Source organism: Kwoniella bestiolae, chromosome 5, assembly GCF_000512585.2.
Source record: "Kwoniella bestiolae CBS 10118 chromosome 5, complete sequence".
In the NCBI taxonomy this organism is placed as follows: domain Eukaryota; kingdom Fungi; phylum Basidiomycota; class Tremellomycetes; order Tremellales; family Cryptococcaceae; genus Kwoniella; species Kwoniella bestiolae.
Window position 1 is genome coordinate 1,732,969 of NC_089245.1, and position 15,790 is coordinate 1,748,758.

The following is a 15,790-nucleotide window of genomic DNA, read 5'->3' on the forward strand; positions in this document are numbered from 1 at the left end:
ACAACCTGTATAATCGAACATACAGTGCTTGTGAAATGATACATTGTGTGTTCACTTTGCTTCCCATACCCGAAGCTTCTTCTTCGACTCTCAACATACCCAGAGGTTCTCTTCTGTAATACTTTTTTCATCCAATCTCACAAACTACATATATACAATATCGTAACCAATACGAAGAAAACCATTAACCCAATAATGTAATGTAGGGTGAAATATCCTATGAACAACAATGAAGGACATGTAATTTCGAACGAAAAGATTGATCAGTCATGATCATCTTTTTTAAGTGTAGGATATCAAGTCAAATAGAGAAAGGTAGGAGGAACATGTATATCATGCAAAAGAGCCCTATGGCCACCACTGAGCATCGTTCATCTCCTTGATGAGAGCTTGTTCATCTATCACCCCGCAATATCAGCTACCATCTCTTTGCAATTCGAATGGAAAGCGGTCAACTGTGCCAATGGAAGAGGGGCAACAACTCACCTAACCCCCTCAACTTCTCATTAGTATCCACCCCCTCCTCCTGAGCCTTCCTCACCACCCCAGCAGCTACCCTCGCCGAGACCTCCCTGATCCTATCCAATCTAGGGTATAGCAACCCAGCCTTCTTCTCCTCTTCGTTCAACGCCTCGGAAAGAGCAATAGCAGAAGCAGTGATCATACCCTCCGTAACCTTGTTCGCACCAGCTTGTAAAGCACCGAAGCCAATACCAGGGAAGACCAAGAAATTGTTCCCCTGTCCTGGTTCTCTCAGTAAACCATCTCGTTCGATGGGGGCGTATGGTGATCCAGAGGCGAACAGGACCTTTCCATCGGTCCAATCCAGAGCATCTGTGAAGGACAATTCACATTTCGAGGTGGGGTTTGATAATGGGAATATTATGGGAGCCTCGTTGAGCTCTGCCATTCTTCTCACGATGTCTTCGCCGAACGCTCCGAATGTGGTTGATAGACCGACGAGGGCAGTGGGTTTGACGTATTCGACCACATCGGCGAGCGAGGGGTATTCCTTGCCTTCAGTATCGTTTCGGATGAAGTATTTCTTGTGTGAGGCGAGTTTACCAGCGACCACGTCGGGTCTGGTCGAGGTGATCAATCCCTGCAAGAAGAATCATGGGATGAGCTTTGTCCTAATACAGGTTGTAAGGGAATGCCGAGCTCACCTTGGTATCGATCAACCAGAACCTCTCTCTAGCTTCGTCCTCACTCAAACCCTGCATCTTGAAGAAGTTCATCATTTCTTTGGCGACACTACGTATCATACACTTTGTAAGCTAGATGTCGTTAAGACTTTCACGGCTAACTTACCCAACAGCAGCAGAACCACCACCCAAGAATACGACTCTGTGATCCTTCAAGGCTTTTCCGGAAGCAGCAGAAGCTTGTTTAGCAGCAGCCATGAATCCACCGAGGATAACTGATCCGGTACTGCAAATAAACGATGTTAGCTGAGTTCACCGCCACGCATGAGCCAGCGATACATACCCCTCGATATCATCATTGAACATCCTATATTGATTCTTGTACTTGTCCAAGAAAGCAAAGGCAGCTTCGGAGTAGAAATCTTCATGCTGAATCACGGCCTTGGGGAAAGCAGAGGAAGCGGCAGCCATGAACAGGTCCATGAATTCGGTGGCCTGGTAGTCGAAAAATACAATCAGCTGTGACCTAACTTCATACGGATAACAACAAAGATGACTTACCTCTTCGAGAGAAGCTCTGGGTCTTCGAAGACCAATATACAAAGGATCGTTCCTGATAGATTCGGTGTTGGTTCCCATACTACGTACGCCGATGATCAGCTACACATACCTACTACATTTCATGGGATAGGCAGGATAGACATAGACTCACTCAAGAACAACAGGCAGACAACCATGAGGGTTGACACCACCACCCGCAACGTAAAGATTCAACTTCCCGACGGAGATACCCATACCTCCTATACCCAAGTCACCGAGACCGAGGATCCTAGATCCGTCAGTGACCACGAGGATCTGAGGGGTGGTGGAGAGGTTGGAAGCGTATTCGGCGAGTATCTCGGGGATGCGGTCCTACGATATATCAAGTATTGTCAGCTGTGGCTCAACTCATGGGCCGGGCAGCTTACCTTGTCGTCTATAGAGAGGTAAAGACCCTCTGGACCTTGGTAGATGTGGGAGTACTTTTGACATGCTTCGCCGACCGTTGGGGTGTAAACGATCGGGGCGCTGTGATGGGAAAGCCGATCAGCGCGATATCCTCCAATGGTATTGAAATATACAGCTATGTGATCTCAGGGGGGCATAGACGGTTGGTAAGGTGTTGTAAAGAAGGGGAGGTGCTACTCACAGACCAATCAAGTCATCTCTGATAGCTGAAAAGTATAACGAGGGATCTTCTCTCCTGATTTTAGATAGATGCACATGCTTGAGCAAGTCGGTGGGGAGGTTCTGTAAGTGGGCTTTGAGTCTGAGGAGGTTCTGTTCAGGAGCGATGAGAGGGTGAGGAGAGGATGTTCGAGAGACTGGCAAGTGATAGATCATGATATTAGCGTAGGTCATTACAAACGATGTGTAGCTTGGAGAGAGACAGCATGCTACTCACTCGACTTGGCATCGTTCTCGTTGGGTGTAAGAGGTGGGGTGAGAGTACCGTTGGCAAGGGATGATAAAGCTTTGGTAATGTATGTTGTCATTTTGTGGTGATCTATTCGAGGTCGTGATGTACTGTTTAGTAGTAGTGGTGGGAGAGAGGAGTGATTACGTCTAGTTATATATAAGGGAGTAGTAGCGATAGGAGATAAGGAGGATGAAAGGATTCTTCTACTCGATATCTTTGGGGATGTGTGAGAGCGGGACACGAAAGTGTTATCTGCTGATAAATATAATCGAGTTTTACTTTTACTAGATAAGGATTTAAGAGAAGAGAGAGAAGAAGAGGAGCTCATATTATCATGAGCAGGTATATATATGTGAACAGAACACGAGAAGGATGGAGATGTGATGATGCGAATGGGAGTTCGGGGGAACGAATAGAAAGTAAAGTGAATCACAATTCGAATTTCTGACTGCAGAAATTCGAAAATAATGAGGAATGGGTTTTGGATTTGGTGTGGGGTAAAGGCGTCACACGACAAGTGATTATGAGTTAGTTTGGGGTAAAGTTTAGATGGTCGGATTTGAACCGGATCAACACCGATAGGACGGAGGAGAGAAGCAAACAGCAAAGTATGTTGGACAAGGAAATAAGGTTGACAAGCACACAGATTGATCTGCACTTTGATGATGTGATTGTCAAATGTTAGTCCTCTCTGTCCACTTGCTAACAAGGACAGACAGACGCACTGATCGGCTCTGCCTACAATCACCCCAGCCAACATCCTATCCTCGACTCGACACTACTACTCATTGCCCCACACTTTTTACATTGAGCTGAGCTCACATCATATCGCATTTGACCGAGTCAACTTCTCAAAACGATTTTCGAATCTTATCTTCAGATTCGAAAATAACATGAAATCTCGTTCCTTGCACTTTCCGATTTCTTCCGATACTGTCATTTTTATCACCGGAACTGCCGGAGTGCGATTCCTGATTTTACTGTGAATTGTGGGAAAGATGATGGGTTGAGCTCCAACAGCTAGATGACGACGATGAGGGATGCAGTGTCAGGATATATGATATCAAGTGAGCTCTACTCGTGAGAAATAAGGATGAAGACGAGTCGAGCAGGTCACCCAGCATGAGAATTCTCTGTTTTTCAGTTTTGCGTTTCAGATTGTGTTCAAAGCTTATCTCAGGGTCTAAGTTCTCGATCACATTCCACTGCCGATCTAACACAGAACGGTGATGTCACGTGATACCTTTTTCTGCTAACCGTGGGAAACTACTCATTCACATCAGATGGTTGACCTCAACATGTATTGACTCTCGAGGTGAAAGCGTTGAGTTAGTCGAAATGATCTTGTATATATACTCCCTATATAGATCTTTCGATAAATACAGAGATGTCCACCACCAACCAGCAGCCAGGACTAAGCTATAAAGGTCAGCTATCTCTCATGAACTTTTCACCTTGTGTGCCTTGGTTGATGATGCTTCTCCCGTCTTGCAGAAATAGCAGACGCGATCATATCATTCTGTGAGCTAAGCCCATCTCGAATAAGCGGTACAAGCTGATTTCAAATGAGGGATTCTAACAGTAGAGATATCCCTCCACACAATCTTATATCTCCGGTCCGTCTACCCCGCATCGACATTCTCAAGACGACGAGCACACCAAGTCCCAGTCTATCAATCGCGTCACCCGCAAGTCCGAGGGTACATTACCAATGTCATATCCTCCTTGGCTCCTGAGATACATAATGGGAAACTACGGAGGATGACGGTAGTGATAAAAGGGGTGGAGGATGGATTACCTAGGGAGAGAATGATTTTCGATCTGGGATATCTGGGGGAGTTGGATAAGCTCAGAGAAGGGAGGGGAAGCGAGGTTGGGTATGTCCGTTTCCTTGTGTACACGTATCTTACCCTTATTGTGCTGTTCATCTTATAAGATGACTTGCTGTAAGATATTATTTGATGCTGATGAACAGACCGATCTTGATGCTGTAGGCTGATCGGAGCACCCAATGCAGAAGAGTTGGGGTTGATGTTACGTGGTTTCCTTATAAAGCTAAATGCGTTAGATGGTCAACTGCTAGATAACAAAGGTGAGCATCCCAGCTCCCTTAGCCCAGCTCAGATATGCCGTGTTCACTCGGTAACCTCTATCTAACTTTCGGCCACCTTAGGCGAAACCACCTTCGCAGTTATAATAGAAACGAATGATTCCCTCGAACCTTCGTCAAATATCAACGAAGATGGGGTAAGTCCCATTGACATCAAGCTTTATACCCATGTCTTGATCGCGGAGCTTGTCATGCTAATAACTCATCGTTCGTTGTGCAGTCCGTACCACCATGGATACCGGCCTTGGCAAATGATACGCTCCATCCGCCGGCTTCCCAAGATTTGGAGGGCTGTACCGAGAAACATGAACCGCTGTTGAATGTCAAAGCAGTCGAGACAGGTGTGATAGATGTGAGTGTAGTTTCACCTGTCATTCGTCTTCACGAGTCAGGGACAACACCTCGTGTGCACTATCGATATATGAATAAATACCGACATGATGCTAATCTTGATAATCACTTCGCGTAGATTCGTCTGATGGTACAGGAATGTATAGCCAAAACGGGCATCGACAGGCTAGATCCATAACTCAAGATTCATATGTAGCACATAATAGAAGGAAAGGACGATTATTTTCATCAGGTTGTACAATTTCATGTATGTCATGCAATTCCGTACCAATTTGCTTTGAGTGCCGCATCTCGACAAGAACGACGTCTACTAATCGTTTGTACCTCAATCACCATCAAGCGGTCACAGAGTAGACATTCAATCATATATTGATACATACACCCCAATCTGATTGCTTTCTCCCGTGTGGAATGGGACAATTTCTATGACAATTATAGGAATTATTTCTAGCCGATTACCTAAGTATCGTTCTATTCGATACTGTCCAGTCGAGTCTGGTTTGGTATCTCGTTCTAAAATCTTCCACCACCCCCTGGTCCACCTCCAAATCCGCCACCCCCTGGACCTCCTCCATGATGACCCGGTCCACCTCCTCCGAAACCTCCCCCACCTGGACCTCCCCCTCCAAATCCACCACCACCTCCAAAACCACCGCCTCCTGGTCCGCCTCCATGATGACCTGGTCCACCACCCTCAAACCCACCACCACCGCCGAACCCACCCCCGGGGCCATCACCGAACCCACCATGATGACCTTGACCTGGTCCACCACCCCCAAACCCACCACCACCACCAAACCCACCTCCGGGAGGACCACCCTGCCCTCCAAACCCGCCTTGCCCTTGTCCGTGTCCATGTCCGTGGTGCCCTCCAAATCCGTCGCCTTGACCATGTTGACCTCCGAATCCTGGACCACCCCCACCACCGCCTCCGAATCCTCCTTGACCTTGAGGATATCCCCCGCCTCCTCCGAAACCACCTTGCCCACCATAGCCGGGACCACCTTGACCGTACCCCTGATTTTGATATTGTCCTCCACCGGTTTGATATCCGTGTTTCTTGGCTTCTCCTTGAGCTACCATACCGGGGTTGTTCAGCTTCTTACCGACTATAGCAAGGGTGCGAGGACAGATCAGCAAGGTGTAGACGCCATACGGACTTGTAGGTGGAGGAATTGGAATTGACGACTGGTTGATACTTTAAAGAGGAGAATTTACCCATCGCTTCGAGTGAACCTTCTATCTTATCGCTCAACGAGGGCTTATGAGATCTAAGACTGGTGTATCGTTATCAGATAGCAGTCAACATGGATCATGAGACAGAATAGGTATACAGAGTATAGACGACTCACCCCCCATGTCCATGTCCTAGTAATCCCATGATGTTTTGGTCGTCCTGTCTGTGATATCGTATGAATTATGAATTATTGTAATTTGTGAAGTACTGTACGAGTAGCTCGGTGGCAATGATTAGGTTGTTGCTTGTATATGCATAGAATATCATCGACTCGTCGCCTTATATGCAGCTGACAGCAGCATGAAAGCGATGTTGTTTTCATTTAATCGATGTGAGTCGGACAAATGACGACATTCCCGCAGTCGCTGTCAAGCGGTTTTTACGGATTGAGTTTCCGTATCGAATTCGGTTGGATTAACTTAACGTTTCGCAGCACATACGCATTTTTGGCGAGACTGTACATCCCCATTAGGATCTGTACATGTACCTATATATTCGCAATGATAGAGTGGAATATCGTACCGATCAATGGTGTATAAATTGTCAGCGGGAAAAGGACGTTCGAGCGAATACGAACGCCATGCAGACGATCAACGATTAATAATGGTAGTCATCGTTATCTATTCGTGGCGTTCTTGGGCGTATGACCTACTGTACAGTAACGATCTGTCTCTGTCTTGCGAAAAATGGGTGCTGCCATTCGCGAGCGCTGCATACTGTAGGCTACTGCTGCACGTTGATGCAAGTCGGTCCGTACGTTTCAACAGGTCAATCCATCTCATTCGAGACTTCGACGCTAACGTTACCTGAGTATCGCTACATATATATTGTCACTTCTCTAACTTCGTTACGATCTAGTATCTTCTATCATTCCCACCGAAAGGAGGCTGTCCATATCCCCCACCTTGTCCATTACCCGGTCCCGGTCCACCACCAAATCCACCACCCTGTTGACCAGAACCACGTCCATGTCCAAATTCACCTGGTCCACCTCCGAACCTTTCTCTCTCACCATGTCCAAACTCACCACCACCACCGGGAGGTCCACCGTGATGCCCCTGTCCCGGTCCACCTGGTCCACCACCATATCCTCCTAGACCTTCGGGTCCGTGTCCTCCACCTGCATGATCACCCAACGGTCTCCCGGAATCGTGTCCTGCTGGACCACCGGGTCCGCCGAACCCTTGGTTTGGGCCTTGGCCTTGTCCACCAAACCCTCCTGCACCACCGCCATTGTGTCCCTGATGACCCTCGGGACCACCATACCCTCCTGGACCTCCCCCTTGATTACCTCCTGGACCGCCGTATCCTCCCGGTCCGCCTTGGCCTTGCTGCCCGTACCTCTGCGGACCCCCTTGAGGTCCACCATGAGGTCCAGGTCCCCCTTGATTATATCCATGCTGTCTCGCTTCTCCCTCTGCTACTTTCTGGGGATTGTGGGTCGCTTTGCCGACTGTGACGTTACATAGCAAATCAGCTGAGTTCAAATCGTACTCACTGATAGAATGTTCAGCTCAAGGAAGGCAGAGGAATAGGATGTGATGTTAAGTTGACTCACCAAACTCTTCCATTCGGCCGCCCATCTTCTCGCCGAACGAGGGTTTAGGAGGTCTATCGACAAGATGGTATTAGCAAAATTCCCAATAGCGATGGAAGAAGAGGGACTTACCCGTCGTGATGTCCCATTTTTGTTTAGGTCTAGTTTTGCTTCGGGTAGTGTGTGTTCAATTTGTGTATCTGCGTAGTTATGATTATGCGATGGAAAAGAAGGATGATACAACGCCGACCTTCTTATATATAACGACTCTTATGTACGCAAGTGGGTCAGTCAGATAGCTTCGAGTCATTTGAGGTAGTAGGCATTATGTTGATCATCATGACGCCATGCGCAGTTGTGCTCTGTGAGAAAATGGAACGCTGGAGAGCACACATCTGCGGAAACAGTCGGGGGTTCCTCGCAGTACAGTGCGTCCCACCCCATGTTTCATTTGAAAAGTACAAGGTAAATGTGGGAGAACGATCATCTTTGCCAACTCGCAGTAAGAATCCAAACAAGGGTGGATAAGGGAGGTGGAGGATATTTCCAAAATGATGACGTACAGCTCCAGGAAAATCCAGGGCTGTTTCGCTGTGTCTTCGCAGTTTGTCATCGAGCTTAAAAAACAAAGACCCAGTTATGCATGAGCGCAGTAGAGTTGATTCTCAGGTATATCAGCATGAATATCGACTGGTTGCGATCCACTCGTAGATTTGTATGAGAATTCGATGATCATTTGATATTCATTCATTTCGTCATGTCTATATGCTACAAATTTGATTGACTTCTTACGTTCCTTCTTTCTAACCATACAACCACTTAGTACCTTCTTTCACTACCGCCGAAGGGAGGTTGGACGTTGTTACCACCCAATCCAGTACCATGTTGGCCGGTCCTGGTGAGACCTCCATGTTCACCTGATCCCGTCAAACCACCATGTTGACCATTACCTGTGAGACCACCATGTTGTCCATGGTGACCCGCACCACCTACTCCCCCAGCACCGCTACCCAAAGGTAACCCCGAATCATGTCCAGCAGGCCCACCTCCCAATCCTACTCCCGTACCCTCATGTGTCCTAGAAGCCGAGGTGGATCCACCTCCCAATCCAGAATGTTGGCCTTCGAATCGAGATTCGCCTAGTCCCCCACCGGAGGTCGAACCGACGTGGTGGGATTGTTGTTGGGGATGACCACCGAAGCCTGGTTGACCTTGACCAGCGGGGAAGGGCTCGGTGTTTCCGATTCGCGAGTTACCGTGTTCGCCTAATCCGTGGCCGGTACCGGTGTGGGAGGAAGAGTGGCCGAGACCTTCGTGTCGGTCATTGTGTGTGCCGCCAACACCAGTACCAGTGCCAGAGTGGGTACCACCTACACCGGCACCAGTGTGGGAGTTACTAGTACCGGTGTGGGAATTACCAGTGTGAGCACCACCTGCACCAATACCAGTGTGAGAGTTACCGGTAGTACCATGATGAGACGAAGGGTTGATCGAATGTTCTCCCGCCAATCCACCGGGGTTCTCACCCTTGTTCAAAGTCTCGTTATACCCCTTGGCACCGCCCGGTGGTCCGGCGTAACCGTGTTTCTTGGCTTCTCCCTCGGCGACCTTTCCGGGGTTGTTTGTTGCTTTTCCGACTATATTCGAGTGAAAATCCGGTAAGTACGAGAGGATCATAGTGAAGGAGAGGAGGAAAATGCGGTGATCATCATGTTGTGAGATGTTATGTCACTTCATGGATGGGGATATATGTGGTGAGAATCGGATGAAGAATGGGTCCACTCACCAAGCTCTTCGATACCTCCTCCGATCTTTTGTCCGATAGATGGTTTGGCAGCGGTCCTACGGTGGCTTGATATCAGCATGAAGAAGCCTTAGTCAAGCTTGAGATTGAAGGTAAAACTCACTCGTCATATTGTTGACCGTGGCCTTGTCCTTGGTTGTGTGCACTTGTCATCTTTGGTTATTGCTATGATTTGTTCGTTATGTGATGTAATGTCTTTGCCTTCGTCTTTGACCTGAATATTCCAACTAGGAAAGCGCACCTTACGACCACTTATATACCCATCTTCGCCTTCTGTTGAGCTTCACAGACGAAAACTAAAACACATCAATGATGAGTCATATAACGTCAGATGAGCTAATGATCATCATGACGTGACTTGGCGTCACCCAAGAAGTGTGTGACTCATAGGCACGAGGGGAGTAGCATCCGAACAAAGGATTGATGACTGAAGTGGGTATCCGAAGAACCCGAAGTCATGGACTTGGTCATATAAGGAACGACTAAGCTGGTCATCCACGCAGCACCTCGTAATGCTGTACAATTCTAGAACGTTCATAATGCTCCACGTTTTTAGAGTCGCTTGGCTGTAGTGTTGTAAATGTGACGTCCCCTCGTGCAGCGATACTGGTACTGTCATCCGTTCCTCGCAGTGGACATCAGAGGAGACAAAGCGAAGGTGAGGTCTTTCAAAGTGGAGGAGGATGATATGACGACATTCTCAGGGTTAAACACGTGGCACATCTTCGTCGAAGCCGTTTTAGCCGAGCGAACGATACATTAACTTAGGACTCCGTGATAGAAGCTGTTCAACACTGTGCCAGTGTAACTGATTTTCTACCAAAGCACTTGACTTACAGACGAATCTGAACCTCTCAACGAGGGAATGCTCCAAGCGAAACAGCTGCACTGAAGCATCTACGATGCGACGTCAATCATGTTGATCATATTCTTCACCGTTCGCCTTGATCCCTTTGTTCGCTGTGATACAAAGAAAGGATAGATATCGTCGATGTGCCGTATGAACGTATATAGCCGCGGTACGAGTCTATGCCTTTTGACTATCCTTGGGTACTCCTTTGTACTCTGATTGTTAGACCGAGGGCCCAGATTAGCGAGCATGACCAGCTCACAGCAAATGCAAGTATCCAGGAGTTATCCCAGTATTCTAACAGATGCTTCATCTCATTTCCAGCGACTAACTCAATCACTCACCAAGCGAATATCCCATACCACCAAAAACCACACATCGAATAAGGTATTACTTCCCTTCCCCTTACATCCCTCCTTCACCCGGCTAAACTGATCAGTCCAACCTCCAGACCAAAGTACCATGGCCTTCGCCCTCCACCCCCTCCTATCGACCTACCCAGGCGCCTCCTTCTTCCCCAACGGCAACCTGAACGGCCCTCATCTCTCTATCCAATCCGGCGGTCCCTCATCAGGGTATTGGGGCCACGTCCCCTGGAACCTCCCCGAGTTTCCCCAATGGGAACTACCCCCGGCCGTCATCGCTGCTCAGGAGGGTAGGGGGACAGGGGTGTATGGGTATACGCTTGAGGGGGGAGGACAGGGGATGAGGTTTGATTATGGGTGGCCTAAGTATGGGCCTATGCCCCTCCGACCGGAGTTGGGAGGGTTTGGTGAGTTTGTGTTCTGTGTTTTGTGAAATGGAGTAAGGCGATGGTCATTGGTCTTTTGCCCTGTGTCACCTGACTCATCTCCACCTTCTGAGTTGAATTAACAACGATGGGGCTGATCATTCGTACGTACACACCACGCAGTCGGAAAGACCAATCCCTTCGGACGAAGTTTCCCACACGGATTCTACAAGACTACCTACTAGTTTTCATGTCCTCATCAGCGGAGAACAAAAATATCGGACGGGTAACAAGGACAAGATAAGTGGAGCCCAAAAATATAGGTATACTCGGACTACAGTAGATGCATCGCCGTTGTCCTTCCAACAATCGTGCGTGTGCCGAGATCGAATCTAACATTTCCCGATGATCTCAGAATCGATCCTATAACTCACGTCAATTCCTTACTCACGTAAGCTATTCATCCATTGGCGTTGTAAAATAAGATACCAGAATTGCATACACAATAACTCAAAGCAAATGAACGTAACCTATGAATATGATACTCATCGAACGAAACATCACTTCTTCTTCCAAGATCTCGATCCCCCAATAACCTCCGTCAACTCATCATCCCTCTTGAACGTCACGCTCTTCTTCCTCCTCACATTTCCTCTTCTTTGATTATCTACAGCATCCGCTTCGTTGTTTGCCTGTTGGGATATGTTACTGCTATTCTCCTGACTTCCTATCTCTCTTCGTTCGGGGAAGGCTGACAAGTCACTCTGATCATCTAAAAATACCTTTGCTGGCCATACCCATACCAGCTCCTTCCTGGACCTCCAGGGAAAGTTGCGTTGCCCATCTGGTCGATTGGCTGATTACCGTACGCCACGCCTGATTGAGCTCCGTAGGTGTAGGGGTGCATTCCCTTTTTCGCGAGAATGAGAAGTTCAAGTCAGCTTTTCGCCACTTTTGACTGATCAACAAACCGAAAAGAAAGCATCAAAAGATTTTGAACGACAATGGGATTGAATGAGAGACAGAATTAGTCAGTCTGAAGACCATCTCTGCCACGTAAAACTCATTACGCCGCTCAAACCTTTCCATAGTCATCCTGGGACCTTATAGAAACAAAGACCAACTCACAGGTCCAGCTTGCGCCTCTCCCAACTGCCCATGATTGCCCGGAATCCCACCCAACGGTCCACCCATCATCCCATTCATCATCCCAGGCTGCATCCCGCCCATTCCCATTCCCATGCCACCCATGCCGTTCATCCCGTTCATGCCCATCTGATTCATCATCATTGGATTATTCATCATTCCCCCTCCCCCCATTGCTCCTGGCATTCCCAACGCTCCCATACCGGGCTGAGCCATACCCATACCGGGCATACCCATTGTTTGAGGACCCATCATCCCTCCATTCCCTGGCATCATTCCTCCCTGCATTGGCATTTGGTTCATCATGGGGTTCTGCATTCCACCCATGCCGTACGGTTGTTCTGTGACTCTTCCCATTAGTATTGACCTCCCTCCTATCCAGCTCAGTACGGTCGAAGGGTTGATATGACTTCCTGCGTAACGAAATATGTGGCGGATACTCACGGTTGTAAAGACTCCTCCTTCTCATTCGCCTATCATCATCCGAATCACTATCATTATCAGCCCCATAGCCTGAATATCGAGATCCAGGTCTTCGATGAGAGTGGGAGTGGGGAAGATCATAGTGCTAGAACACACACATATTGTCAGCTGTGAGTACAGTAGCGAGTATAACTGGTGTCAGGATCTGGCGACTTACCCTGTCGAACAAGTATTTGGCCGTGGCAGCAGCGTATTGAGCGGCATCTTCGGTATTTGCTCGGGATGATCTAGGCTGGACACGATCCCAGAGACTGAACACTGTAGTAGAGCGTTGAGTGTCAGCGTCAAGGCAGTTACAGACGATAACATACTAATTAAAGGAGTATGCGGGGAGATCACTTACACTCAGCCACAGCTAAACCAACCAGTCTTTCTCTGTTCTCCTGAGTGGGATTAGCATGATAAGCAGAATAATGGTCTCTATCCCAGATCCTAACATCAATGTTGAGGTATGATCAGCTCCGCTATTTCTAATGAGTTTATGATAGCTGAGCAGACAAATACCCACAGATAAGCTTGATAAGCTGCAGCCCCTCCCAACGTCTTATTACCAGCATCAGGCCCCTCAGCTTGATAGTACACCCGCCGGTGAGCATCTCGAGCGGCTTCCTCAGATAAATGTCGATTCGCGAAAAAGTTGGTCAAGCTTGAGATCTGTTTTGAGAAGAAATTTGGAGATAGAGGTGTTGTGAGAGCAGAGTCTTGTAAGCCTTCGTGTTCACGTTGATACTTATCTTTATGTTTGAGATATTGATATTCTCTTAGAAGACGTACGATGTTGTCGAAGAATGATCTTTCGAGTCTTCCTCCGTTGTATTGAGCCTTTGCCTGGTGTAGTAGGTATGTGGTATAAGCTATGCTCTCGGTGTGATAACTATCTAAGCAAGGTGTGATGATGACTAACTAAGTCCCATGCACCCCAGGTAGCTTCGGGTTTGTACCCCAAAGTAGGTAAGGTATAATCGTAGCCCTATCGTCAAAGATCATCTCATCAACAATCAACAACCTGCTTGATACGGATCACGCCAGGCTCTTGCCACTCCTCATGACTATATGATTGAGGGACCCACAAGATGTCTCCAAGCCTGACCATACCCTCCCATCCCATTCATCCCCATCCCCATGCCCATACCATTCATCATACCAGGCTGCATTCCGCCCATACCCATGCCATTCATACCCTGCATTTGCATCTGCTGCTGCATCCTCGGATCCATCATTCCCATCTGCCCCATCATGGGAGTCTGATTATAGTATTGCATTGCCGTTGCCTGGGCTAGAGCACGTAGGAAGTAGAAGAAGGGGGATTGCCAGGGGGATGGACCTGCGAATAGGGGGTGGTAGTATGGTGGGATGTAGGGGTACAGCGATGAAATGTTGCTTCGTGTTTGATCGTAAAAGTATAGATGAGTATTAGTTGATCAGAGCTGACATGAGGTTGAGGGCGAGGTCGAGTGGCGATGAGCGGTTGGTCGATTGGTCGGTGAAGTAAGAGCTGGATTTATATGAGAAAGTTAGGGTAAATCGAGCTACACGCTATACGCTATGATCCTATGGTTATCGTTGGGTGAGATAATAAGAGGATGTTGATGAGATGCTGAAGTGAGAGAGTCGAATGGGTAATGAAAACAATAAGATCTCAATCTACAATCTCAGTATCAGTACACGCTGAGAGGAAACAACAACGAGGTGAGATTATCAGGTCAGTGTGGCGTAGTTGTGATTGTGGTTGTGTATGTGTGCATTTGATGCGAGTTGACGTGTGTTTTCGGTGTCATCTGTTAGTGCAAATCTCCCTTTGTTACCATAGAAGCGAGTGGGTCAGTGCGGTGCGGCGCGGTGATCAGAGCGTAGACCATCAGAATCATGACCATGACGACACGTCGCGTGGGATCGTCCTTTGTGTCATCGCACGAGCCCACCGCTCATTTATTATGGGTGGTTGGAGATGAGCTTTAGCATGAGCATCAGCAAAAAGTAATGAGAGGTGAGTGGGATGACAATCAGTTTGACAATCTTTTCGACAGATGAAAGACAGTCACCGATCACTGGTATACATAATTCAAGAGTCGAATCACAGCATGATTACCACAGATTCGGTAAAAGTCTCACCTCAGCCACGCGCGTGATCTTTTTCTTCTCTGCTGACTCGTCTCGTCTCGGATATAAGTTAACGTAAAAACATGTCCACCACTTACGTTATCGAAGAACATTCTTACTGCTTGCGGGTTTGCAATCTCAGAGGAATGTGCGACGTCGATCATGTTATTGCATATGTAAATATCACTTGTACGTACATACACATGCTCAAATTTCAGCGCCAGCTTTTGACCTTCTTCATAGAAGAGACATCCTGCTCTTATCCGAAACGACACTCTTTACTTTCTAGATCCAAAACACTACCATCACCCTCATCCAGCTGATCAAGGTCCTGTAGCACGATCCCATCATCCATCTCAACCCATACATATATCACTCGAACAAAGCTGCACTTCCCCTCGTATACACTCCAACCCAACCCATTCCAACATGATCATATGGATCTTCACCTACTTCTACGACAAACGTCGTCTCCGCCGAATCGCCAATAACCCCTCTATCAATCCAGCAGATCCAAGTCTTTATGGAGAATCACTATGTTTCAGATCAATCTCATTACCTGACTAAAGACACATGTCAAGCTATCATGGTGCTGTCCTTCCCACAATATCCATCTCCCCCCTATGCAGGCCACATCCCACTTCCACCTCGATGAACCTCGACAATCTATCGGGAGCGGTCCACCCCCTAGCCATCTCTCATCCACACCGGCATATCATCCATATCAAAAGTCGAACTATACCTCAACGGACTAGGCGATTTCGGTGATTTGGGTGGTAGAGTCGATTTCAGTAATGAGGGAGGTTTGATCCGCTGGATCTTCCTCCCAACCAAAAAG

The 15,790-nt window shown here is 47.7% G+C and overlaps 7 protein-coding genes across 7 annotated transcripts; 2 read left to right on the forward strand and 5 right to left on the reverse strand.

Moving 5' to 3' along the window:
- Window positions 1-348: 348 nt before the first annotated feature.
- On the reverse strand, window positions 349-2,680 carry I302_107038 (uncharacterized protein; the record flags this gene model as incomplete). The annotated part of the gene is made up of 10 exons (XM_019192311.1): window positions 349-398; window positions 487-1,102; window positions 1,167-1,254; window positions 1,312-1,431; window positions 1,489-1,640; window positions 1,707-1,785; window positions 1,858-2,057; window positions 2,114-2,213; window positions 2,335-2,509; window positions 2,590-2,680. 10 exons carry the CDS (start codon window positions 2,678-2,680, stop codon window positions 349-351), a joined length of 1,671 nt encoding a protein of 556 aa, XP_019045308.1.
- Window positions 2,681-3,991: 1,311 nt separating this feature from the next.
- On the forward strand, window positions 3,992-5,243 carry I302_107039 (uncharacterized protein; the record flags this gene model as incomplete). Its single annotated transcript, XM_019192310.1, has 7 exons — window positions 3,992-4,031; window positions 4,099-4,125; window positions 4,187-4,481; window positions 4,599-4,696; window positions 4,778-4,851; window positions 4,935-5,066; window positions 5,184-5,243. 7 exons carry the CDS (start codon window positions 3,992-3,994, stop codon window positions 5,241-5,243), a joined length of 726 nt encoding a protein of 241 aa, XP_019045307.1.
- A 335-nt stretch (window positions 5,244-5,578) lies between these two features.
- Window positions 5,579-6,446, reverse strand: I302_107040 (uncharacterized protein; the record flags this gene model as incomplete). Its single annotated transcript, XM_019192309.1, has 3 exons — window positions 5,579-6,174; window positions 6,284-6,336; window positions 6,418-6,446. The coding sequence occupies 3 exons, from the start codon at window positions 6,444-6,446 to the stop codon at window positions 5,579-5,581; spliced, it is 678 nt and encodes a 225-aa protein (XP_019045306.1).
- A 710-nt stretch (window positions 6,447-7,156) lies between these two features.
- I302_107041 (uncharacterized protein) lies at window positions 7,157-7,988 on the reverse strand (the record flags this gene model as incomplete). Its single annotated transcript, XM_019192308.1, has 3 exons — window positions 7,157-7,755; window positions 7,861-7,913; window positions 7,972-7,988. The coding sequence occupies 3 exons, from the start codon at window positions 7,986-7,988 to the stop codon at window positions 7,157-7,159; spliced, it is 669 nt and encodes a 222-aa protein (XP_019045305.1).
- Window positions 7,989-8,658: 670 nt separating this feature from the next.
- Window positions 8,659-9,796, reverse strand: I302_107042 (uncharacterized protein; the record flags this gene model as incomplete). The annotated part of the gene is made up of 3 exons (XM_019192307.1): window positions 8,659-9,476; window positions 9,626-9,681; window positions 9,747-9,796. The coding sequence occupies 3 exons, from the start codon at window positions 9,794-9,796 to the stop codon at window positions 8,659-8,661; spliced, it is 924 nt and encodes a 307-aa protein (XP_019045304.1).
- Window positions 9,797-10,955: 1,159 nt separating this feature from the next.
- I302_107043 (uncharacterized protein) lies at window positions 10,956-11,468 on the forward strand (the record flags this gene model as incomplete). Its single annotated transcript, XM_019192306.1, has 2 exons — window positions 10,956-11,265; window positions 11,407-11,468. 2 exons carry the CDS (start codon window positions 10,956-10,958, stop codon window positions 11,466-11,468), a joined length of 372 nt encoding a protein of 123 aa, XP_019045303.1.
- A 527-nt stretch (window positions 11,469-11,995) lies between these two features.
- Window positions 11,996-14,114, reverse strand: I302_107044 (uncharacterized protein; the record flags this gene model as incomplete). The annotated part of the gene is made up of 8 exons (XM_019192305.1): window positions 11,996-12,133; window positions 12,352-12,710; window positions 12,814-12,937; window positions 13,010-13,110; window positions 13,196-13,284; window positions 13,361-13,680; window positions 13,757-13,822; window positions 13,923-14,114. The coding sequence occupies 8 exons, from the start codon at window positions 14,112-14,114 to the stop codon at window positions 11,996-11,998; spliced, it is 1,389 nt and encodes a 462-aa protein (XP_019045302.1).
- Between the last annotated feature and the right edge of the window lie 1,676 nt (window positions 14,115-15,790).